Below are 26,344 nucleotides of genomic sequence, written 5' to 3'. Positions count from 1 at the left end.
GGATGCAAACTGTGGGGAATAATTTCTTTTAATGGCAGAGAAAGCACACCAAACTGAACAGAAGTCTAGGTGGGAGTTACCAATGTACAGATCAACCCCTGGAGGTTCAGAGAGCGTTAGACATCCACAGAGAACCAGTTAGGTTAGAGAGCAGCAGCCCTGAAGGCAAGCGACAGCGTGTCACCCTTGTGTCTCTGTGGCTTGGCTGTCACCTCAAGCAGTTGCTCCCATCCTCATCTGGTGGTAGGGCTGGGTAGGCTCATGAATGACTACATGAAAGAGAGAGGCCTCAGGGACCTGCATCACAAAGGAGTTGGTGCTGCAGCAGACAGACTCAAACTGGGTACCTCGCACACCACGCCCATGAAACAAGACTTGGCACGGGTCCTTGACAGGTGTTGACGGGGCAGGACAGCAGGCAAAGGGTACAAGTTCCTTTAGACTCTAGGGTTTGGCGCAACTTCCCAAAATCATGCTAGGAAATGGGGTTATCAACAAAACGTGGCCATCCCAGAGCCATTCTCCTAGCTTTTACCTTAACGTATCTAGGATTAAAAATAAAGAATGAGGAAAAAAAAAGGCCGCAACTCAAGAATTATTTGGAGTATTGTGGCACTTTACCAATCTCGTTTGCATATATATACATATAAGTATATATATTATATGGCAGAGTAAACATAACCCTGTCAATATAAACTTTCATCATAGAGAATTGTAGACTGCACACTCTCAGAATCCAGAGTGTGTCAAGCCTATCTTACACTTTTCATCTTTAAAAATAATCTAACATAGTCATACTCTCTGGCTAGTAACAAACTATGAACATCTTCTGAGAATACAGTCTTCTGAGAATACAGATAAAGCTCTGAGATTAATAGTAGATTCCCTGACGTGCTCCCCCACCCCCATTCAGTATCAGAAATGAACATGTTTCTGCAAAAGTATCCCCAGAGCCATTCATGATCAGGAAAAGAAACAGATATGTTTGTTTCACCAAATGGGCTTTTAGCAAAGTGAGAGAACATATCTTACTTTGGCAAAACAAAACAAAACACCCCCAAAACCAACCAAACAAAAAAAAAGCACAAACATGGTGTTGTACAGGTTTGGTCCATGCAAATGCATGTTTCGTTATGTAGGGGTGCCCTAATCTCACCCCCAGACCACAATCAGCATGCAGGTTATTGTCAACTATTGGACTCGAGATAACTAGAGATAACTGGCAGTGCACCTCTTTTGTGGAGCCATGATCGAATCACTAAGGCAGGAACATGTGACCTTGAATACTATCACCAGGAACTTGTCGGATGCCAGTTTACTCGGCATGGACCTGCAACTCACTGTCTAAAAAAATGAAAAGAACCCCAAACACAGATTCCCTAAACACAATCCGGTTGAAAATGAACTGTTAAGCTTTTAGAAATATATTCGAAACTACGAGACTGCTCTGTGTTTGTTGTACATGAACATTTTTAAAAAGTTCCCACCCCTAAAAATTTTGCCATGTGATTTCCTCCTGCTGGGCAACAGCATCAACAACTCGCCGCTGCGGCTGATGCCTGAGCAAGTACAGCCTCCAAGGTCATTCGTGTGTGACGTGATGCTTTTCAAGGTCACACCATTGAGCTTTTCATTAGTCAACCAGGAAGCAGAGGGCTCTTTAAGCCTTGGTCCATCTGTTAGATCATGGTCCTCGGCAGCAGGTGTCCATGGCTCCTGGGCACTGGAGGTGGCTTGGCTGCTGTGAGCTGGCCTGCAGGGTCTAGCCTCTGCTACAATCTAACCTGCAGACTCATGAAGGTTGTTCACTCAGGAGCACATGGAAGCCAGGTTCACTGACCGGAGAGATGCTGAGGCAGTGGAGGCAGCTCCTTGGCCCAGTACAGACAGACACCGGGAACAATTTGTGTGTTTTTGTGGCGTCAGTGCAGGAGGGAACCAGAAACCTTGCTCCTGGGAAGTGTTGCCTGATGGGGCATCTCATACCACAGAACCCTTGGAAGACGACAGGTGGATGGACTGAATCCTAATGGCCAACGTCCTCTGTAAGTCCTGGAGCACATCCTGGCCCGTCCCGTCGCCATTTTTGTCGTACAGGAGCTGCTTGAATGCTTCATTTTCAATAAGGACCATCATATTTTTAAGAAAGTAGCCTTCACAGTACGCTGAGAGCTCCGTCACCCCAAGGAACTGTGGGGAGGGGAAGGAAGCGGGTGGTTACTGAGGGAAAGGCGGTGAACATTCACTCAGCTGCAGCAGCCTGATGCTTCATCAATCCCACCCTCCCATCCCCAGGCTATGGCTTTGTGGCTCCCACTCCAAGGGCTGAAAATCCCCTCTTTTACCTCTGGCTGTGTGCAAATCCAATCACTTTTTTGAGCTTTAGAATGGGTGAGGTAGCCTAGGACAACTGTTTAAGACATGGCTATAAATAGGGACTCTGTGGTCTTCAAGGAAACTGAGCAGTTGAAGCGCCAGCTAGAGAATTGGTGTCCTGTCCAATACCTTCACACACAGACACAGAATTCTTTAGCTGGAAGAGGCGTTAGCACTGAGATTACTCCTTCGGAGTACGGAATACAGGGCCTCATTGTTGAGGTTTTATCTGTTGCTATGAATTGTAATACTAATTCTGTATCCCAAGGTCTACTTGCCTCAGTGAACTTTCACATATGCCAGCTTTTGCTTGTTCCTTAATTTAAAACTATTGGTTAATAAAGATGCCTACAGCTTGTAGTTGAGCAGAAGAAGAGAGATAGGCAGGGCTTCGGTTCCAGGGCTTGGGGTCTGAGGAGAGACTACAAGGAGAAGAAGGAGGAAGGTACCGTGGGGTAGGTGGATCATGAGCTTATGACTATGAGGGCCAGCCTGTTGGAGTAGGAACATGGCAAGTGATATCTCGAGGTTACCGACAGGGAAGTAGACAAACTAGAATAGAGGGTTGATATCTGCCCAGTCGTAGTGTTTTAAGGCTTATTATAAATATAAATGTTTTGTGTCTTTCATTTGGGAACTAAATAATCTAAGGTGAGGTAGAAACCCTCAAATAATATTTACTGCAATACCCCAGTCCTGAGGCTCAGAGTGGCCTTTGGAGCTTGCTTTGTAGACCAGTGTCACACCACACAAGTTAGTATAAATGCAAAGTAATACTTATATTTGTTGTATCTGCTAACATCAGCTGAATGGTGGCTACACATCAGCACCTGCTTATCATCTCCTCACAGCCAATTACAGATCCACACGAGACTGAAACTCCCACCCCTTACCTCCGTAGACAGAGCTTTATATACACACTACAATCCTCCTACCCCTGCCGCTAAATTCAGTTCACAATTTGTTTTCTAAATAAAGTTTTATTAGAATACAACCACACTGTTTGTTTTCTACTTATGTATGATTGTTTCTGCACTAGAGGTAGAATCAAGTAGGGACAAACAAAATAAAATATTAAAACAAATAATCTCTCCTCCTAAGCCTGCAATACTGCCTGCAAAGTTGCAAATAATTACCTGCCCCTTTTCAGAACATGTTTGCTTACCCCTGTCCTGTTACATTTTTCAAATGCAGAGATCATGCCTTATTAATTAAGATGGGGGTCTCACATACTTGGCTGAATTCAAACCTTCTATGTAGTCGAGGATTGTCTTGACCTTCTAATCCTCCTGCCTCTGCCTCTGGAGTGTTGGAATTACAGGAGTGAGCCAATAGGCCTAGACTATCTTACAGATTTCTTTATTACATTCTGATGTGTACGGTCCTAGTAACGAAAATGTAGGTCAAGACACCCTCGAGGAGGACTCTCCTGTGGCTCCCAGATGCTGTTCTTTCCATCACAATACTGCTGCTGTGACTAGCTTTACTACAGGTGATGAACCAGCTTGTCCTCTTTTTCAAACACAGACAACCTGTAAGGGCCATCAGAGGCTCAACACTGAGCAGCTGAGACAGCTTCTGGGAAGAAGAGATGCCAACCCATGCATCGAAGGGCCAGGCTTCTCATCTGTCTAAATGCCATCACTGTCTCAAGTGCTTCCCTGAAGCACAGAGGTGATGCTGTGGAGGTCCTTGTGAACATTTGGAACTTGGCTGTTCACTCTAAGTGTCTGGATTTCCTATGGCTCTAAGCAACCGGTGCGTCGTTGCTTCTTATGCGCTATGGTTAATCCGTAGCACAATCTGTCAGTATAAGAATCCCAGGGCTGGGAAACATCTGTGGAGGCTGCACCGTCCATAGCTGAGGGAAGTAGTGTACACACAGGGCAGGAGGCAGCTGGCCCTGCTCTTTCCCACATGCAAATATCACAAATGGCAGATGCTGGTACTGGAATCACTCAGGATGGGATCCTGGAAGTGGAAGCGGGTGTCTGTCAAAGCAGAGGCCCTGGCCACATGTGTTCTTGGCCTGCTGGGACTCACATGGCATCAGTTTTCATATTAAATCAGGGCATGCGTGTTACATGCTAAGCACTCTCAGGAGACTGGGACAGGACGCAGCCAAGGTGAAAAGCACAGAAAAACTACCCAGGGAGTCAGCTTTCTGGGGCAATTCAAATGACCACGGTTAAGAGAGGAGAGGAGGAAGACACTGGTTCTCTTCCTTAGCACAGAAGCTCTCTCTGGGTAGTGCCATTATGCAAAACAACCCATGCAAGATGAAGACACATACTGCTTAGCTAAGGCACAGATACAAATTTCAGTCTTCAGGGTCAAAGCAGAAGGTTGGAGAGTTCAAAGCCAGCTACATAGTGACTCCCTCTCAAAAAATGCTTACATCCTTAGGGACCAGATTTGGGTGTAATCCGCACTAACCAGAATATCGTGTGTGTGTGTGTGTGTGTGTGTGTGTGTGTGTGTGTGTCCCAGAGACAGGAAGGAAAGCGGTAGTTCGCATGAGAAGTGTCTCCCCTCCCCCGTAGTTTGGGGTGTTGGAACACTCGGCTCCCAGTTGGTGGCGCTGTTTGGAAAGGTTCAGATGGTATAGTCTTGCTGGAGGAAGTATGACAGTGTGGGCGGGCTTTGAGATTAAAAGCCTCACACCAATTCATACCCATTTTTCTTTGCTTCACGTTCGCTGTTTGAGGATGTGAGGTTTCAGCTTTCTGCTCCTGCCATCACGCCTGCCTCTTGCTGCTCTACCTCCCCACCATGGCAGACTCTTATCTGGCAGGGACCGAAAGCCCAAATTAGCCCTTTCCTTTATAAGTTGCCTTGGTTGTGGTGTTTTATCAGCAACAGAAAAATAGTTAACACGCACTTGAACTCACCCTGGAATCAGGAACACTTCCCCCCCCCCCCCCCCAGAGCTTTTGGCCTGAGAGATGTGAACAACCTTCCAATTCTGGAGTTTCTGGTTTGATAGATCTGGGGCGTGATTGCCTAATAAATTCCTTGTTCCTGCTGCTGAGTTGGAGACTACATTTTGAGGCCCACCATTCTAAAATCTTCTATTCTAGATCACTTGATAGAAGAGACATCAGCTAGACCCTGATTAGGAAGCAGAGTTGAGAGCCCAGTCCAGAGCCTGTGATGTGATTCTTATCACTGCAGAGAGGATGACACTCTTAGAGACCGCTGTTGCCTGGCTTACCTTCCCGTGTTCAAGGAAGAAAGGAGGTGGAGATGGCCAACCTGAAGCAGGAAAGAAAGCCCCCAGGCTGGGCCATGACCGAGCAGCAGGAACAGCTGGCTGATGTGTGCCAAGGCCCAGAGTGGAATACTAAGCAACATAACACAGGGCAGTCTTGGGAACACAGGCCCAGCTTTGGTGTCAACAGGAGACCTACCTTGGCGTGGCTGTAGATATCCACACAGTTGTCAGTATTGATGCTTTTTGCACAGATAATCTCACAGTGTCGCTGCAGAGCCTCCAGTTGGAAAAATTTGGCGGCAGACAGAAGCTAGAATCCATAAAAAGAGGTCGTTAGAGGCAGAGAAGGGGAAGAGGAAGGTCCAGAAGGCTATCGGAATGAACTACGGTGATGGTGTGAATGAGAAATGTCCCCTGTCGTCCCAGGCACTTGAACATGTGATCCCCGGTTGATGACACTGTCTAGGGGGCAGTTTAGGAGGTGAGGCTTTGTCGGAGAACGCACACCACAGGAAGCAGGCTTTGAGAGCTGACGGCCTTTCCCTACCCCCAGTTGGCTCTTTCTACTTCCTGTCTGTGGTTCAAGATGTGAACTCTCAGCTGCTGCTCCAGCCACCGTGGCTGCCACCTGCTGTCTCCACGTCAGTCACATGAATTCTTATCCCTCTGAGACTGTAAGCCCAAATAAACCTTTTCTTCTTCACCTTAGTCAGAATGTTTTAACACAGCAATAGAAAAGCAATGAATATAGCTGCAGACCACGGCGTGCCTGGCTGAGGGTCAGGAAGTAGAGAAGCTGGAGTAGACTGCAGGCTCAAGGTGAGGGAGGGGGTGGGGGGGTGGGGGGTGGGGGTGGGGGGAGGACAGCCCTAGTTAGGCAAGTCTACTGTGGGACAGAGAGCATGGCGAAGCCACTCACTGACATACATGTTATAGCAGGCAAACCCCAAATGCCCTAAATCACATCAGCAAGGAGGAGGGACTATGATACCTATTAGCAGGGTGGGTCTCACTGTGGCTTCCTCACTGCCTGTGTTCTCTGGGTCTCCACTCTGATGTCACACCTCAGAAGGGTTTTCTTTGCCACCCTACTTCAGGGACCTCCCCCATAAGCACCTTCTTCTTCCTATTTAGAAGCTATTTCAGTCCTGCCTCCCTTGACAGAGTCCAGGGGGTCAGGTTCTTCAACCCTTTGGACCATTCACTGCCATCCCCAGCCCAACCAAGGTCAGCTCTGGGCTATGGGAGGCTCCCAGAAGTGTACCAAAAGTGACAGGCTCTGGAGAGGGGGGCACTACAGTTCCCCAAGTGTGTGCGGGAGCAGAGTGGGGTTTATCATGAGCTTTCTTGTGTGTGTGTTTCCTTTTGAGACACAGCCTTACTATGTAGCCCTGGCTGGCTTGGAACTTGTTGTCTATTCCTGGTAGGCCTCAAATCCCTCACAGGTTCTGGAATTACAACATGAGCCATCATAGCGGGCTATGACTCAAATGTGAATTCATTTACTTACTTAAAATCTCTCAGTGAATCGGCTCTGAGGGATGCTGGACAGATGAACATGTCCCTGTCCTGGGAAGGCAGCACTTTCCAACTGCACAGGACTTGGGTGTGTGGCTGTGCGGCCCGTCCTATGCCTGGTTATCCAGCCCCTTTATTTCAGTCTCTTTAACAAACTAGTAACATAGTAAATGTGGAAAGAAAAATGTAAAATGTTTACAAAGGCCACTTGGTCCTGTGGAGGACAAGACGAGAAGAGGGGTCATGAGAGGTGAGTCTCTCGGGGGTGGGGCTGGGGGTGGGTAAGCAGAGGACAGAGATCGGACAAACTGGGCACTTACGACTGCAGAGCCCCACAGCTCTCTCCTTGGCCAAAGGCGGCTAAGAATCTTCTAAAACAGAGGTTTGTAAAATCCTCTTAGACCCAGAGTATGGCCATTTCCAGGAAAGAAAACAGAAGCTAGCTAGGTCAAATAAACTGCCCAAGGCCCCACAGATTAGACATGGAAGAATCCTGATGGAACCCAGAGTTTGGATTGAAGGGTTCTGGCACTAAACTCCCAGCTTAAAAAAAAAAATTAGTTAATTCTAAAAAACCAAACCAAACCAAACCAAACCAAACCAAACCAAAACCTCATTATGTAGCCCAGGTTGGCCAGGAACTCCCTATGTAGACAAGGCTGACCTTCATTTCATAGAGATCCACTTGCCTGTGCCCCGAGAGGACTGGGTTCAGTTGTGTGCTGTCATGCCCAGCTAGTGCCCGTCTTTGATTTAGGGAAGTGGATTCGTGCTCTGGCTTTGGATGGGGGGGTACACGGGGAGTCAGGTGCAGCGGGAGCAGAGGCTGGGATGGGAAGTGTAGTGGTGGAGGCAGTGGAGGAGGAGCAGCAGGCATGGGTGAGGGCCTCCCAGCTCTCAGCTTTTAGGTCCCAGCAAGTCTAGTAGGGGTGAGAGCCTTGCTTCTCATGGATGCAATTCTCCTAGCAACCACAAGGGGGAGGACGATCTCTAGGATACTTCCTGGTGGTGCTGTAGAAGTCTAAGTGTGCCAGTGCAGGTGGGCCCCCAACCCTCCTCGAAAACTTGCCCCTCACAAGCCAGTTAAGACTTGTTTCCACCCAGGGCCCCTGGTGCAGCCAGTCTCCAAGGGGAGGGCTTCCCAGAGAAGTTGCCTTATTTGAGAGGACCACAGAGTCATGGAGGATCAGAAGCCTGGGTGCCCCCACCAGTTCGAAGCCAGAGAGAAGGGAGGCTGGGGTAGCTAAAACCACGGTGGTCTCCTTACCTCCATGATTTCATTGTTTTTAATGAGAAGTGATTCTGGGCCACCGTAGTAGAGATACTGCATGACCAGCTGGAAGGAATAAGACAGAGTGAACAAGACCTCAGTCGGACACAGTTCCTTTGGAAGCCGTCATCCCCTCCCCCACCCGCAGGGTGAAATGAAACCACCTGAGCTTGGTTCCTCATGACAGGTGAGTCACCTGAGGATGACAACCAGTGGGTGCCAGCCTACCGCTCAGCCAGGGGTTGTGCAGGTGACACGACTTAGAGAGCCCCCTGAAGTCCCAGAAGGCCACTCTAGGAGTTCCTTAACAAGCTGACAAGACTCCAGAGGAAGCCACAAGAGGTCCAGGGTTTGGAAAGTCACTGGTGGTGCTGGGAATGGTCCAAGCAAGGCTGTCCCTTGTCATGTGGCTCCCAGTGTCTGAAGAGTGTCCCAAATTACAGAGTTTTGCAAATGACTGTTCCCTGAGTGAACATCACGGTTGTATCTGAATTTAGTGTATGCTTCACTTGACAACCAAGGGTTCTTTTGCACGAGGTGCATATGCCGTCCAAGTTGCCCCGGGTCTCCAATTTCAACTGCCTTCCACATGACTGACTTTACCTGCCTGGAGCCTCCGCAATGGGGCTGGCAAACTCTGAAGACTGCTCACAACCTGTGCTGGGATCACACTGTGGTACAACCTCCACCATAATAGAATTTTGGAAAAAAATTTTCAAATGTGCCATGGTATATCCAAATGTGTGTGTGTGCGGTACATGCACACCCACGTGCATACACACACACACACACACACACACACACACACACACACACACACACCCCAAATAAAACACCAAATTTGTGAAATGCTTAATACTCTTAAGCTGCCAATTAGCAGATAGTTCTGTTCCCCCACTGCTCGCCGGGACAGACTGGAATTACCCAGTTCGCACGTTTCAGTGAAGCAGATCCTTAATGGAATTTGGTTTGTTTGTCTGCTTGTTTTGAGACAGATCTCATTATGTGACAAACAACTTGCTTTGTAGCCCAGGCCAGCCTCTCACTCACCTTCCCTGTACCTCCACCTCCTTAGTGCTGGGATTATAGCTGGGTCACTACATTCACCCTGGTGTCTGTCTTTTTATGTGCACTGTCCTCTCTCTTTCCTCTACCAGAACCTGGCCATGTCTTCCAGCTCCCTCAGCCAGGATGTACTCTCTTCTTTATGAGTGGAAGCTGGACCCTCAGTGGTCACTGGGCTAGGAAATTTGGGTCTCTTTCCCATCAAGTTTTGTTTCAGGCAGGAGCTTGTCTGCAACTAAAGTGTCCTTTATAGTCATTTGAGAGTACAGATGTCTCTCACTCACTACATTTCTCTGCCTAGTATAATGTCTGGCACACAGATACCACATGATCACCACCACCACCACCATCATCACCACCACCATCATCACCACCACCATCACCACCACCATCATCATCATTCGGATAAAGGGTCTCATTTGGTATTCTCAGGCTGGCTTGGAACTCACAGCAATCCTCCTGCCTAGTCTTCTAAGTGCTGGGACTGCAGCCACACCTCACCATGCCCTTCTCGTGTGAACACATTGGAAATAACACGTCTTCTGTGTCTGAGTCTCCCTTATACTGACTTGGGGTTTCTGTGCCCAGCTGCTTGGTAGAGAGGTGGTGACATTGTCTAGGCCTTGGGAAATAACATTGCACTGTTCCCCTCCCCCCACCCCCACCTTAGGGAGTGGAGCTTATAAGTGTGGGAACACCGTCAGCCAGCACTGGGCTATTGGCTTTATTAAAATCAATTGATTCTTCTAGCACCTTTCTTATAAAGGCCAAACCAATAATACCAGGAAGCACCAGTGTAATGTCCACCCCCCAACACGGGCTCTCCATTTATAAAGCACTTTCCTCTCGGTCATGCACATTGTCTCATTTGTTCAAGGCTGAGCCATGGGCTGAAATTGCTGCCTTGGCAGAGGAAGACTCTGGGCTAATGGAACTTAAATTGGACCATCCCAGCCCCTGCCAGTGCAAGACTCTGCCAGTGTAGGCATTTTCTCTAAGTGGGTGCAACAAGCCCTTATTAGGTCAAAGGGCCAGCACTGTTGTTCTTGGCGGCTACCAACCTACAGGGACTTTTGCAGCCTGGTAGAGGCCTAGCTCCAGGTGTGGCCTCAGTGGGGGTGGCTTTTATACACACATGATGTTAAATAGTCTTGAGGGAGGAAACACAATGCAGTATCAATTGCTAAAAACTCTTCTGCCAAAATTTACATGCCAGAAGCATGTACAGCTAACAGGCTTCTGGGAGCCTCCTTTTGGGTTGGATCCGGCCTTCCTTGGCCTATTTTCAGGCAAAAATGAATGTTACTTTCTTTTATGGGGAATGAGCAGGGACACAGAAGTCCCCAGGGCATGATAAATCTCCCTTTCCATTACAGGAACTTGAAGCTAATGTGGCCAGCAAATTTTCCCCATCGGAAGCAATTCCAGGCCTGGGGATCCCTCTGAGGCCAGCCTTTCCCATGCAGGACTCTGACAACAAGTCCACTGGGCAAACAGTTACTAAGTGCCTCCTTGAGCCAGGCTCTTATTACTGGGGCCTTCCCAGTAAGGGCCAGGCTTACCAGTCATGGGATACTTGTGTGTGTGTGTGTGTGTGTGTGTGTGCATACACGTGTTCATGTGTGCTCTTTTTTCTGCCTTCAGTTCAGGATCCCCATTTAACAGGCCATAAGATTCTTTATACAGGGTTAGGTGACTCCAGAGCCGACTCCTGTTCCCAAGGATGTGAGCAAACAATGGGACCTGGTTGAGTTTGCATCTCTGCTCTCCGAAGGGGCAGAGGTGGGAACTTGGGCCACATCCTTCCAAGAGCTGTTGGAAGGATCAAAAGACCCAAGAACAGCATTAGCTTTCAGGGTTGGAACCCTGGGCCCAGCAGCATCAGAGGCCCTTGCCAGAAGTGTGAATTCTCATGCCTGAAAGTCAGGCTGTAAGGGCGGGCCCTAGACGTTCACACTTAACATCTTTCCTGTTTTAACAGCCATCGTAAGAATCTCCAGGGCATTTGGATGACTGCTAACATTCAGAAGACACTGCTAGGTAGAGTGCCTGGCTGCATGCATGATGGTAAGAAAGGAGGGAGAGGCCACAGTGTGCTCAAGGTTGGGACCTGCTCCGAGATTCTGATTTTATGGGTCTGATGCACAGACTACACATCCAGGGGGCCATTTTCAAAGCCCCCTAGGCAATGCCAGTGTGCTGTGGAGGCAGAGGGAACAGGATTTCTGCTTTGGTATGAGTTTTACTATAGAAAGACCACCTCAGAATGGAGTCCTTGAGCTGGGCCACCAGATAGGCTGGGCACAGATCCCGCTTTCCTAATGTGGCTGGACACATCACTGCGGTCCTCTACATGCATTTTTCTCTTTGTCTGGAATGTTCTAGCCTCCTTCTCCAGCCCAAAGCCTCATTCTGAGTCTCTCAGCTTTGGCTTGGCCTTAGACTCTCCATTCCCAACCCTGCCCCTACATCCTGGGTCTGAGTGGTTACAGTACACTCCTCTGAAAAGGGTATCCTCCTTTGCACACACCCCACGGTATACTGTAGCTGACTAGTGCTTGGAGATACTCCCTCAAGACTTAGGAATCTTTGAGAGAGGAAGTCCTTTACCATTGGGCTCCCTTCCCCCAGCCCTAGAGAGTAGGAGGTACTGGGCTTCTGTGATTACTACCAGTACTGAGGGATGTCATGGGAGGGGTGGAGTAAGGGAGCCTGAAGTGCAGGTGCCAGCTGCTCAGTCAGGGGTATCCCAGGTGTTAGGAGCAGCTAAGCGTTGAAGGCTACCCCAGGGCTCACCTGGAAAATGGGGTACTTCACGTAGCCAATCTCTATGCAGGTGTTGTCATTTGTTGGCTTGCTGGAGAGGAGGGCCTTGAACCTGAATAACACAGAGAGAAATCAAAAGACTCATCCACGCCCCTATGGCTCACCCAAACCGACTCTCCTTATGACAGAAATCTCTGGATCTTGCTCTAAAACACAGCTGGATTATAGCTGTTAGTGTCTTCATTCAAAGCTATAGACCACGCCTAGAACTCATATTCGTTCCCAAACTGGCTCTGGGAAGGAATGGATGCTCTTTAAAATCCCATCGCTTCCCAGCACTTACCCAGGGTCACTTCCACAGGTGTCTGTCTATTCTGAGTGCCTGCCCTGGCTACCCTCTTGTCTGGTACCCAAGGTATTGTCCCTGCCAGGCCTTTCTATTGTTCAAACTTTGCTTCAGAGGAGAAGAAGCTTAGGTTTTTGTGGGACATGAAGCCTCCGGGAGCATTAAACCCATACACACTGTCCTAGTCGGGGTCTCTATTGCTGTGAAGAAAACACCATGCCCCAAAAGCAAGTTGGGAGGAAAGGGTTTATTGAGCTCACACTTCTACATTGCTGTTCATCACTGAAGGAAGTCAGGACAGGAACTCAAACAGCACAGGAACCTGGAGGCAGGAGCTCACAAAGAGGCCACGGAGGGGTGCTGCTTACTGGCTTGCTTCCCCTGGCTTGCTCAGCTTGCTTTCTTATAGAACCCAGGACCACCAGCCCAGGGATGACACTACCCATAATGGTCTGGGTTCTCTCTCATTGATCACTAATTGAGAAAATGCCCTGTGGCTGGATCTCATGGAGGCGTTTCCTCAGCTGAAGTTCCCTTCTCTCTGATGACTCCAGCTTTTGTCAAGTCAACACACAAAACCAGCCAGTGCACTTGCTGACTTGGGGAGGGGCTCCTTACAGGGGTCACAGGCCTTGGTGTTTTGATGCAGTCTCTGGACTGTAGAGATCCTATTATCGGGACACACTGATTTAGAGACTCATGCAGAGAATGAGGTTTTAAAGAGAACAGGCCAAGCTGTCTCTTTTAGTTTTATTTTTTTAATTCTTTCCCCTTCAGGATGATAACAGATTTGAAGAACAGCAGATAAAACAGAGCAGCTGTGCTTCCCCCTCTGCAGTGCCCCTCAGGAGTAAAACCTCCAGGGCCACAGTTACCATGAAGAAAACTAAGCATTGGATGCTGGCACACCGGGGAACTGCTTGTCTGGTGGCACCAATCAAAAACCCATGTGGACAGTTCATTTTTCTTGTGGATGCAAAGCAGATGCCTGGGGTCTGTTTGCTTTGGGGGCACGCAGGAGACAGCTGCTGCTGAGTAACCATTCACCGAGCAAACTCCAATAGGGGCTTCTGTATCTGCATTGCCAGAATCCTCACCCTATGTGGACACCCTCTGCTCCCTTCCTGTCTCTGTCAGCCCGTCTCTCTGTCACACCAGCACAGTCGTCTACTCTGCCACGCCCTCTGCTCCCTGTACAAGTTTCAGATGCACTGAGACCCAGACATAAGAGATGCCAGCCATAGGGTTAGGAGAAAGAATGCAACTTTCTTTCCTTCTTCTGGGGATAGAACTCAGGGTTTCATATGACCACTGTGCTGTATCCTAGCTAGCTCCTTCTACATGAGATTCTTACCTGCTAACTGCACAACAGGGAAAAGGCAGGTCAGTGCCCTTCTATTTTGGAGGCTTACAGCAAATCTGTTTTCTAACATTTGGAGAATGGGCTCTTGAGGCTCCCACCGAAGGAGTCTCAAGTTGTCAACTGCCAAGGGCATCTGCTCACACACCTTTACCCCTGGTGCAGAGCTCTGCTGAGACAAGGGGGTGCCTAGGCTGCATAAAGAGGTACCTTGTACTCTGGGATCTCTGAGTTTGAGAAAATGTTCTGCTAGCCCAGTGACAATACCACCAACACTCGGTTGGGGATGTATGTAGCTCAGTTGGTACAGTGGGACCCGGCATTCATGAGGCCTTGGGTACAATCCCCAGTACCAAATAAATTGGGCATATCTGTAATCCCAGAACTAGGGATGTGGAGGCAGAAAGGTCAGAAATTCAAGGTCAGCCTTGCTGCACAGTGAGTTCCAGGACATCCCGAGTTCTACAAGATTTAACAGAAACAGTCACAGACATATTCCAGGCATAAGCCAAGCCAAGGGTACGTACCTGGGAGAGGCTGTGAACAACAGTACTTTGTGAGCGTAGAAAGGTCTTCCTTCTACCAGAAAGGTCACGTCAGACATTTCTTTATTGTTAAGAAAATGAGGGTCTAGAACAGAAAGAAGGAGTGGGCATGTTAAAGAAGGAAGGGTGGACTGGAGAGAGAGGGAAATGAGTGACCTACTCATTTCTCATGGGTGACCCAAGAGTCAAAATGGAGGACAGCACCCACAGAGGACAGATACATCACTACAGCTCATCACAGGAGATGCTCAAAGCTGGCCTGTGCTTAGAAGCAGCCCTTGGGCTGGTGGAATGGCTCAGTGGGGCAACAGCTCTGTCAGAGCATGTGGGCTGACCTGACTTCTGATCCCCAGAATCAACTTAAAATTTTGATGTGTCTCTGGGGCTTGGTGACACACACCTTTAATCTCAGCACTTCCAGGAGGTAGAGGCAGGTGGATCCCAGAGTTTGAGGCCAGCCTGGTCTACAGAGTGAGTTCTAGGACAGCCAGGGTTACACAGGGAAACTGTGTTGAAAAACAAAAAACAAACTAACTTACAAACAAATAAACTAACAAAAAGTTGGACACGGTAGTACTAGCATCTTGTTCAGAAAAGTGGGTGGTGGAGACTGAGACTCCTTGGCAGTCAGTTGGACTGGAGTACCCATCATCATGTTCCTTCTCAGGCTCACAGTCTGTCTGCCAGGTAGAAGTGGTGTAGAAAGGCAGCTGTCCCCTTGCCACTGGACTCCAGGTCTTTCTCCCCCAGTGTCAGTGACAAAGGAGCCAGGCCCCCTTATGCCCCCTCCCCCCGTTCTTACCTTTCAGACCAAAGGCAAAGTAGCTAACACACACTTACGGAGGAGTCTACCTTATGACATGGTAGGCCTTGTGCAGTGTCACATCCTCTCACTGTGTAGTGGAGGAAACTGAGGCACACACACATTACAGTGGCTGTGCATACAGCCAGGAATTGAACTAAGGCATTCTGGTTCTCTGGCCTCACCAAATACAAAGCGCCTACATATTACCTTTAGTTTAGCCATGCAGACCCAGTGCCCTTCTGGTTGGCCCTTGGAGTCAGCCCAGCACCTCTGCCTTGCTAGGAGAATCTTCGACTCTCTGTCCCGCTATCCTGGTCAGTCCTCACCCAGCACAAACAAGGTGGCTCCAATTGCCAGGGTCTTGCAGTGGGTCACCTGCATGCCAGCTGACCAGAACTGCAGTAATCAGGGCTGGCCTTTCCACAGGCTTCCTGAGGAGTCGCAGCGTCTCTACTCACTGAAGCGATTCTCCCGGCTTCATCCCTATGAGGAGTGCCCCAAACCAGGACCAAGGCTAGGTCACCCCCAAAGTCCTGAGCATTTTCCCCCTTGCCCTCCATTCTGTCCCCTGCCCCCTTTCGGGTTACATCATTTTGCTAGACACTTAGGGAGCTTCTCTTGGTCTCTTTGCCTTTGCTCACTACAAGAACCATCCTCCTAAAGCCAGATCTCATCCCGACTGTGGGTGGGTGCTTGCACTTCACAATACAGAAAGGAACCTGCACATACATACTATGAACTGCTTGGTGGGGCAACTGGTATGGCTTGCTGGTTCCGAGTTAAGTCTCTAGTCCAGGGGGATCTAAGAAAAACCTGAGCCCAGATACCCAGAGAAGGAGGACTGGTCCAGGAGAAGTAATAGGAGACTCAGAGCTGTGACCGACCACCTGACAGAGGGCAGACTGAGCTCCAGACTGGCTCACTATCTCTTTCTACCATCCCTATAAGGCTGCTGGCTGTAGAGGAGAGAGATGTTTTTTTTTGTGTGTTAACCCTGGGCTCTCTGAATATAGCACAGCTTAACGATTTAGTTCTGGTCTCTGATGACTGATGTTTGTGGGGACAGGCAGGTTCTGATTATGATGCACCTCTCTCCTCCTACAAACCTTTCAATAGATCCCTAGTGTTCCCAGGAGAAGCCACACTCCTTTCCCTTTTTTTTTTTTTTAAAAGATTCATTTGCATTTCTTCTAACGGTCTGTGCATGTATGGATATGAGCAGGCCAGTGCAGTCTGAGGACTCTAAGTCCTATGGTCTGCACTTACAGGTGGTTGTGAGCTGTCTGATATGAGTGCTGGGCACAGAACTCAAGTTCTCAGGAAGGGCAGTACCAGCACATGCTCTTCACTGCTGAGCCTCTCTCTAGCCCGAGTCCATACTTCCTGACAAGATCGCTGTGACCTAGTTCCTTTTCTGCCTCTGCCCACTCAAGATCCCTGCTTTCTTTTGAAAAAAAAAAAAAACATTTTATTTTATGCATGTGTGTATATATGTGTGCAATGCATATATGTGACGGGGCCCAGGGGATTCAGAAGAGGCACCCAGTGCCCTGGAACTGGAGTTACAGACAGCCAAGAGTCATTGGGAACAAAACCTGGGTCCTCTGCAAGAGCAGTACGTGATCTTAACCATGCGGCCGCTTCTCCAGCCCCATCTGTGTCTTCTCAGGGTGCTAACCTTGGAATCCTGACCTGTCCTGAAGATCAAGCACCTCTCACTGCAAATGAGAGAAATTGTACCAACTTGAAGAGTTCTCTTCCCTCAGTGGCCATGGGAAGCAGGCTCTTACTCTGTGTTCTTAACTCAGCCCTCAAAAAACGTTCACACTAACAAGGTGCCTCACAAGGCTATCGTGTTCTGTTGTCCCCACTGTCATGTCCTGGGAAGGTGGCCCTCCACATCTATTACCTTCTCATTGGTTTGGCCTTTCCAACCTGTCACCCTGATGATCAATGCTTTCTGCAAAGCAGACACACTGGGGACTTAGGTACAACTCGGGTTTGTCACATGCATGGTCAGAAAGGTAACATCTAACCTTTGACTCTGCTGCCAACATTTTCATTTTAGCAGAAAGCTGTGTTACAGTTAAATGTACACGTTACACAGAACAGTAATGAAGGTCCTTTGAGCCGGCTCCATGCACTCAAGTCTTTCGACTGATAAAAGCAAAGGAATGGTTTCGCTACGGGATAGAAACTTCAGATGCTTCCGTCTCTCCCACGTTTCATATTTAGAAGGAAAGGATACAGGAAGCAGGGAAGATCCCAACCCTTACAGGAAAAGCAACCCTTCACTGTTAATTTTTTATTGCTCTCTGGGCATCAGGGGATGGGTGTCTGCAGCAGCAGGCTCAGGTTCCCAGCCGCAAGACAGCCAGGCCTTTCTCTGTCTTTTCCACTCCGCCCTGCCTGTAGTAGTCCCAGATCCGGATGAAGCCAGTACCTGCCCAGGGAATCTCAGGAGCTGGGCCTACACAGAGAGGAACCAGGGCATTGGCAGCGTTGGTGTTCAAGTCCTAGCTCTGCTGTTTCCAGACTGCAGTCAGAGCATGGTCTAGCCTACCTCCTGGGATATCTGAGAGCTACAGAGAGGTGGAAGTCAGGCACAGGGCTGGAGCTGGCTCAGTGCAAGCATCAACGGAGCATGTAAAGCGATCGGTTATCCTCACCGATTTCAGAGCATCCAGCCCCCACTGCTCAGGTATGCCCTGTCTTTTTATTTAAAAAAATTATTTTATTTTTAATTATCTATATATGTATATGTCTCTGTGTGGGTGCCCCAAGAGGCCAGAGGTGTTGAATCTCACCGGATCTACAGTTATAGGTGGTTATAAGTCACTGCATATGAGTGCTAGAAACTGAACTGGAAGGGCAGTGCTCATTCTTAACCTCTGGGGCATCTTGCCCTTGTTTTTGTAGTAGTAGTGGTAGTAGTAATGTGTGTGTGTGTGTGTGTGTGTGTGTGTGTGTGTGTGTGTGTGTGTTGGTGGAGTTGGGGATTGTTCTCTTCTATAATTTCCTCAAGCAAGACTTCCATCAGGGACACTCCTGGCTCACTGAAGTCTCCTGCTTATTCCTCTGTAGTGAAGAGAAGGGACTTTATAGATGGGAGAGTTTTGCTGTCTTAGTTTCTTTTCCTGTTGCTTTGATAAAATATCCTGACAAAGGCAACTCAGGGGAGAAAGGGTTTAGTTCACAATTCCAGGTTATAGTCTGTCATAGCAGAGAGTCAAGGTGGCGGGTGCTCGAAGCAGCTGGTCACATCCACAGTCAGAGAGAGAACGAATGCACACACCAATGTGCTTGGCTCACTGTTTCCTTCTTGTATAAATCCAGGCAACGGTGCCCACTCGCTGCTCTCTTAACTTGTTTATTTATTCACTTTACATCCTGATCGCAGCCCCTGTCTCCTTCCATTTCCCCTTCACTTACCCCCTCCCCTCTTCCATGCTTCTCAATAATGGGAAGCCATCCATACCAACCCACCCTGGCACATCAAGTCACTGCAGGACTAGAGAGCCCACCCACCTTTAGGCTGGGTTTCCCCACACCAACAACCCAATGAAGGCAATCTCCATAGACTAACCTAACTTAGAGAATCCGTTCTTGAGATTCTCTAATGTCCTAGATGATTCTAATCTAGACTGTACCAAAATAACTATCAAAAACATCAGCTGCCACGGACATTGGGCTATCTACTGTAATCTCTGATGCATGCGACTTTATGCCTCAGCTGTCCCCAGTGTCAGTAAATGAGGAAAACCCTAGTCCCATAGGTGAGGCACTAGGGTCCTCTTATCCATGTCCTCTGTTGTTTTCTCCGAAGAGATTGACCTCCTGCTGAAGGAGTGCTCATGTCTTGGGCCTGGCTCCTCCTCTCTCTGTCTCTTGTTTGTCCTCCAAGGCCCCCACCCTGTATTTGTTCCATGTGTTTGCTTCCTTCCTATCCCGACATCCCACAGCCATAGCCTGAATATACCCGGAGCCACTGCTCACCCAGGCGTGAGGTCTGCTTCCTCTTGATCTCTGTGAGCTTGGGAATGGGGTAGGGACCATAACAGTGTGTGAAGATGACGCACAGCTGCTGGCTGATCACTTCATTCTGTGAAGGAAGAAGGTGAGCCGTGTTATGGGATGCTTGGGTCGCACAAGCCAGGTTGTCGCTATAGAAACCTGTTCCCGTGGGCAAGAGGAGCCCAAGCATTTACTGTCCTCCTGGAGCATAGGCATGGAGGTTTCACTTACCACCTCTGGACTGACCTGCTTGCTCTATGAGCTCCCTGCCTATTTCTTATGAGTTCACTGCTGGGTGCTTATGAAATTTATAAAAAAACGTGTTTCCATCTCAACCTGATCATTAACTAGCTAAGGGAAAGCAGGCTTTTTGTAGCTCACGAATAGAAAGCTTTAACCCTCAATCCACCTTTATCTGTATTCTCAAATTTAGGAAGCAGTCCTTGGTCCTGACCAAGCAGCAGAAAGCCCTTGTGGTCCCGTGACTGTGCCCTGCAAGGGCATGATGAAAGCCTCTGATTCAGCTCTGTACTAAGTCGGATTCCAGGGCTCAGACACTTTGGATCTGGGAGTCATCAGTTGAATCACTTCTCAATAAAAATAAAAATCAGGACGGAGGAAGAGAGTTCTGTGCTCCCAAGCTCCAGCTGTCCATGGCTCAGGGAGGAAGGAGACTGCCCTGGGTGACCTTCATCCTAGTGTCAGGTCACAGTCCTTCCTGTTGGCCTCCCTCCAAGGACAGGTGTGCAGGCCAGGAGGAGGGATGTGACTCACGGCACTCTGCTGCTTTTTATTGGGCAATTGGCTAAGATAGGGGCTAGATGAATATTTGCAATGGCTGTGGTTTGACCAAGCATCCCTGTGTGCCCAGGTGCTAGGGGTGTGGTCCCTTGTTCATGGTGCTATGGAGAGATGGTTAGACCTTCAAGAGACCTTGCAGGAAATCGGAAGTCCCTGAGTGTGAGTCCCTAAAGGATTATGGGGCGTTGATCTGCTCAGCTCTTTATCTCTTTGCTTCCTGGCTGCTCCCACTACGAGCTTCTGCACTGATGCCCTGTCTTACCTTCACCCTAGAAGCAATGGACCAACTAACCACATAGCTCCAAAACCGGGAGAAAAAAAAAACCTTTCTTCTTTTAAGTTGATTATCTCAGAGAATCTATTTCAGCAATACCAAGCTGACTAACACAATAAAGTTTTTTTTTTTTAAAGGTTAACACACACTTTGAAAGTAAAGACTGAAGAGGTTCAGAGTGAGATCATTATTTTTTTCTTTATATTTCCAATGAGTGAGTATTGCTTTTGTGATCAAAATAATAAACACCTTTTTTTTTTTTTTTTTTTTTTTTTTTTTAAAGATGGCTTTGGGACCACAATCATGCCAGTGGTTTACCATATTCTCAAATTTAACCCCCAGGGCAGGACACAGCCCCTCCACATGTACAAAGAAAATATAAACCTTTCTATTAAAGTGGATAGATCACAGAAGGCACAGTGTCATCTGGGATATGATTCAAAGACATGTCCTTAGAGTGAAAGGAAGAAGGGGCTTTTCTCAAGGATGGTACGGATGATGTGCTATAAGCAGAGGGTGGGAGGCACTCCTCCCCCTAGCAACCTCATCAGAGGCTGCCACCTCACGGGGAGCAAAGTGTCCTCCCTCCCTATGAGCAGCACTGGAATACCCTGGGAGCTGGTAAGAAATGCAAATCCCTTCTCTTCTCTTCTCTTCTCTTCTCTTCTCTTCTCTTCTCTTCTCTTCTCTTCTCTTCTCTTCTCTTCTCTTCTCCTTTCTTCCTTCTTTCCGTCTGTCTGTCTGTCTGTCTGTCTGTCTGTCTGTCTGTCTGTGTTTCTCATTTTTGTTTGAGACAGAGCTTAGATATGTAGCTCAAGTTAGTCTTAAACTCTGGATCTTCTCGCTCACCTTTCCAGATACTCGCACAACAGGTAAACAGTACCAGACTGGGTCTCACACTTTTAAGAATAATGTATGTATGTATGTATGTATGTATGAATAATGTATGTATGTATGTATCTATCTATCTATCTATCTTTCCTCCCTTCCTCTTTTCCTTCCTTCCTTCCTTCCTTCCTTCCTTCCTTCCTTCCTTCCTTCCTTCCTTCCTTCCTTCCTTTTTTGGAGCTGGGCAAATCCTGGCCGCAGGGTGCACATAAGTAGGGAATCACTGGGTAGGTGACAGTCAAGGTTCCTTCAAGGCAGCTGCCACTGGCTGTGATATTAGCAGGTGTGGGGTGACTTCCCACTGGCAGAACTGGCCATGACATCAGCAGATGTGGGGTGACCTTCCCATTGGCAGAAGGCTCGATGGTTGCATACCAATGTTTGTTTTTTTCATCCACGAAGACAAAACTGTCATTTCACAGTGAAACATGTACTGCATGCAAACCCACCGGGGAACTGAGGGACAGGGTTACTTTACAGTTGAGAACATGAGGTTTGCTACAGTCAGGCTGCCTGGATTAAAATCCTAGCTCCTCTGCATCCCCTCCACATAGGCTTCAGGTCCACCATTTCAAATGGAGATGGTGATACAGAAGCCCCTCCCTCCAGGGCTCCTTATGAAGAGGGGTGAGTTTGGAATGGCTAGAATGCCCCTGGGCATACAGAAGTACTTTGCAACGTGGGTGATTATCAGCATTAAAGCTGGGTCCTGGCTTTAGTGTCCAGAGCAGGTCACTTCCCCAGCACAGGCACAGGCCGTGACACACATGGAAGAGAGAGGCTGTGAGGACAGGGCTGTATGTGGGAGAAGGAACGAAGTGGGGGACAGACCTAACAAGGCTTTGATGGATGGGTGTAAGCAGGGGTGGGGGGTGGGGGAGGGAGACTGCAGAGCACACACTTGTCCCGCTCCAGTGTTTTCTCTGAAGTTGATAAATTAAGCAGTTTTAGCAAACAGTGTTTACACTGAATCCCATTTTCAAGGTTTTTGAGGAGGTGGTTTGGGAGCTCTGCTCAGACGATGGCGGGCGGTCTCTGGTGACTTTTGGGGATTTTTTGATGCTTTCAAGATTTGATCCAGAATTCACTTAGTGGCTGTCTTTCCTGGCAGCTGTTTGACAGGTGGAAGGAAGCTGAGGCTGGAATGTCGCTCAGAGACTTCCTAGTCCAGCTTACTTGCTATTTTTTTCTGCTTCGAGTGACATTTTATTTTTATTTTTTATACTTTGGGTGTTGCTGCTAGCTATAGTCCAACGAGGGACTTTGAGGACTTTGCTTCTTTGAGGGGAGCTGAGATCCAAGATGCTTTCCATAGAATAATACTGGTATATGCCAGGCAGAATCCTTTTTTTTTTTTTTTTTTTTTAAATAATTGTAAAAGAGAGATTTATTTCCAAAATACCATGCAGAAGCCTCCAGTAAGTCTATGACAAGTAGCAGACTGATTTTTTTTCTAAATTCAAACAATCATATTTTGTCTTTTGTTGGTGGAGAAATTCCTCATGATAAGCTGTTATGGTTTAATATGCTTTGTCTCTCCTGTAAAAACGTGTGAAAATGTGATCTGATGATGCTGAGGACAGTCAGTAAACACTAGCAATAAGTAACAGGATGAAGGGAAAGCTACAGAGGGGGAAATATCTGCAAACCTGATGGCTGGCAAAAGACTAGTATTAGCGCGTGTGCACACACACACACACACACACACACACACACACACACACACAACCTCTTAGGATTCAACAATTCAAACAGAACAAAAGAACAAACAATTTAACTAGAACTCAAAAAAAAAAAAAAAAAAAAAAAGATGGTGAAGGGACAATATGGATAGTGGTCCAGTGCATGTTGGGGATGATGGTTCAATGCATGCTGGGGGATGGTGAACCAGTGCATGCGGGGGATGATGGACCAGTGCATTCATGGGGATGGTGGACCAGTGCATGCTGGGGATGGTGGACCAGTGCATTCATGGGAATGGTGGACCAGTGCATGCTGGGGGGAATAGTTGATTGCACACTGTATGTTTTCCTATGGGTCAGTCTATGTGATAGCATACCATACAGGTAAGGGTTTCTCTAGAGCTTCCTGAGAAAACAAATCAACCCTCTTTTCTTCCTTTCTCCTGGCTATACCGTTCTTTTTAGGCCCACTCCTTCAGAGAACGGAGCCACCTGTGTTGTCTCTGGCTCACCTATTCTGGATGGGCATCACGACTGCCAGGGAGCAGGTTCTAGTTTACATGTGGTGAGGGCCTTTCCTTCCTGCCTTTCACATGTTCCTGTTAGGGCTGCTGGTGACTCAGTGACCCTCCTACTCCTGCTGCTACACACTGGAGTGCTTGTGGAAGGCTCCTCATACCCTGAGCTATGCTAGTTAAATGAGCTAGTTACAGGGTGTTAGAAGTGAGAGAGGGATGGCTTGTTGGGTGGCCTAGGAGACAGAAGACCTTGGGGTGCTAGGCATGCTGTGTTTTGTGGTCCAGTGCTGACTATTTGCTGTTCAGCTGATAGGAATTCACTAGGCTCTGCAGTTAGGATCTGGGAAATTTTCTAAGGATATGTCATACTTCAAAGTGACATTTACACAAAACCCAAACCAAACCAAACGAAGACCCAAAAGACATAAATCCAAGGTACTTCAATAAATTCTGGAATTCCTCTGTAGCCTGGAAAAAAGTTAAAACTAGACAAGCCAGAAAATGCTGGAATATAGACACTGGGAACGCATCCAGTAAAGCTTTTTCACCGAGGTAGTTCTTGGGTAATTTCAGGTGAAAGCCTTTATTCATTTATTTTAAGTTGGAGGAGGACAGAGGTTTGCTTTTGAAGTGTTCCCAGCAGGTTCTGATCTCCTTGGACTCACTGAGGCTCACTGTCCTGAAGTTCATTGGCACAGAGGGACACTAAACACAGCCAGCAGCGGCCTGCAGAGGCTGCCTCAAGGCTGAGCACTGACCAGCACACCTATGAGACTTGCTCTGGCCCCAAGGCTCCGAGATGCTCTGAGATGGATCCGGATGGATGGTGATGTTGACAGGCTGTCTCTGAGTTAGTTACCCATCTTCCTGCCTCTATTTCTCCTGTTTGTTAGACAGAGACAAACTAAGGGTTTCATCTAGAACTGCTTGGGAAGACTATAAGGGTTTAACCTTAAATATGCTTAAGTGAGTGGCTAGCTTGTAATTAAATTAAATATTCTTAATGATTGTACTTAAATATATATGCATAATCTTTGAAAAAAAAACTTCATTTATGTCTTAAGGCAGTTCATTATGAAAGGGTTCCACAGACAAATGAGTTTGAGAAACACCCCAATTCCCTTTGTGAATTAGGGTATTCGGGGCACCAAAGAGAGAAATGTTTACAGTGCACTGTCACTCTGAGGGAAGGAGGTGACAGGTGACATGTACTCACAGCTACCTACTACATGCAGCTACCATGGGCTGGTGCTTACAGAAGGGCCCTGGGGAAGCACAGAAGGCCTGCATCATCTAGCTTTTCGACGCCTCTAAGAAAGCTTTTACCTGGTGTCATGGAGGAATGGAAGAGAATTTCAGTTTTCACCACTCTGTACTCAAGGCCACCTAGAGAGGCCCGCATGATTACTGACTCATTTACAGACAGGGAAACTGGGGCAGAGAGTTTAGGAAACTTGACTGGGGCTAAAGGGCTAGTAAGTGGGAGAGCCAGGATTTGAACCCTTGTAATTTGGCTCCAGGGAACATACGCTCAACCATTGTGCTATATGAGCCCAAGTCCTTGTGGGATGTGATGGCTTAGGGTATGAACTCTCTACAACCTCTTTATTTCTTTTTTCTTTCTTTCTTTCTTTTTTTTCTGAGACAGGGTTTCTCTGTGTAGCCCTGGCTATCCTGGAACTCTCTCTGTAGACCAGGGAGACTGGTCCTCCCTAGAGCTTCTCATGGTCACAGTGATGAGGTGTTTCCTACAGTCTTCTCTTTCTAGTGTCTTCTCTTGTCTTTGGCTGTTGACTCCAACAGGTAGCAGGGAGAAAGTTCATCAAGGTTACCCAAAGTCAGTACTTCCCACCCATACACAGACGTGGGCTATACACCCCTGGAGGACCTGGAGTGTCTTTATGATATTCCCAAATGGATAACTCCACAGGGATTTAATGGAACAACTCTCATGATACCTTGAGAACAAGTCTGATGTTTGGCAAGGCAGTGGGGATGTGGGATTCCTTTGCTAGGAATGGAGGCATTGGTAGGTGTGAACCCCAAGGAGTCAGAAGGAAGCTCCTCTGACTGGCTCTCCTGTCAGAGGTGTCAAACACTTTGATACTGTGATTTGATGTCATCTACAAATACACTTGGGCTTCATTCATAGTTATCCTGGGGTGTTTGTAGCCTATGGGCTGCAAGGAGGACGTACTGTCAATCTACATGAAAAGGCTTCTCCTAGGTCCAGGGGTGGGCTCCTTTCCCTCCTCCTACTTGATTCCCACTGTCCCTTCAGGCCTGGTCAGTGCCAGCACCTTGGGGAAGTTCCCTTTCCTCCCCTTTTGAATCTTTTACTTCCTTTGGCCTGTTCCAGGGAAACTAGCTTCCTATGCTTCTACAGCACGTGTTGGTGTTATCCCCTTGAGTGTAAATTCCACGAGTCAAAGGCCCCTAACCTGCTCTTGTGCCTAAGTACCTTGGTATACAGCACAAGCTCAGCCAAAGAGCTGCCTCCCAAGTGATTGTGCAAGTAGCTGCAGGCAGCTGGGATACGCTCGCCACTGCGATGTAGGGATGCTACGGACTGTTGGTTCCCAGCAAGGGACCATCCAGATCTGTGAGCCCCCACCCTCACCCTCCTTGTACCTTGCTTGCTTTTAGGATCTCAAACATGAGGGGCAGGCCTTGGGTGACGAGTTCCTCTGTGTACTCCTCCTCTTGAATGGTCTTGAACTCCTTGAGCAAACACTGGATGAGAGGCCTGCGATGCTGCTGGAAGGCAACCCGAAGCGACTCCAGCCACGTGTGCAGAGTCCATGGGACACCTGGACGGGGTGGGGGAAGGCATCGGGCCAGGTGGGAGGGGAGGGCAGGCGAGGGGAGGGCAGAAAACAACCAAGGAACAGGAATATTTTTA

The 26,344-nt window shown here is 48.1% G+C and overlaps 1 protein-coding gene across 4 annotated transcripts in view; it reads right to left on the bottom strand.

Moving 5' to 3' along the window:
• Positions 1-595: 595 nt before the first annotated feature.
• The window catches only part of Abtb3 (ankyrin repeat and BTB domain containing 3), a 269,392-nt gene continuing 243,643 nt past the window's right edge, over positions 596-26,344 (bottom strand). For 2 of the 4 annotated variants that reach the window (XM_076919804.1, XM_076919806.1), the window contains 7 exons: positions 26,074-26,252; positions 19,262-19,367; positions 14,443-14,545; positions 12,240-12,321; positions 8,376-8,444; positions 5,787-5,900; positions 596-2,190 (listed from right to left, as the gene is read on the bottom strand). In XM_076919804.1, coding sequence (XP_076775919.1) covers positions 1,981-2,190; positions 5,787-5,900; positions 8,376-8,444; positions 12,240-12,321; positions 14,443-14,545; positions 19,262-19,367; positions 26,074-26,252 — 863 coding nt within the window. In that variant the 3' untranslated portion in view covers positions 596-1,980. The remainder of the gene's footprint in view (positions 2,191-5,786; positions 5,901-8,375; positions 8,445-12,239; positions 12,322-14,442; positions 14,546-19,261; positions 19,368-26,073; positions 26,253-26,344) is intronic. The other 2 variants (XM_076919805.1, XM_076919808.1) reach the window with 1 other exon arrangement.

Source organism: Arvicanthis niloticus, chromosome 22 (assembly GCF_011762505.2).
Source record: "Arvicanthis niloticus isolate mArvNil1 chromosome 22, mArvNil1.pat.X, whole genome shotgun sequence".
NCBI lineage: Eukaryota > Metazoa > Chordata > Mammalia > Rodentia > Muridae > Arvicanthis > Arvicanthis niloticus.
The sequence above is the reverse complement of the archived record's forward strand: the minus strand, read 5'-3'. Positions and strand labels throughout refer to the sequence as shown.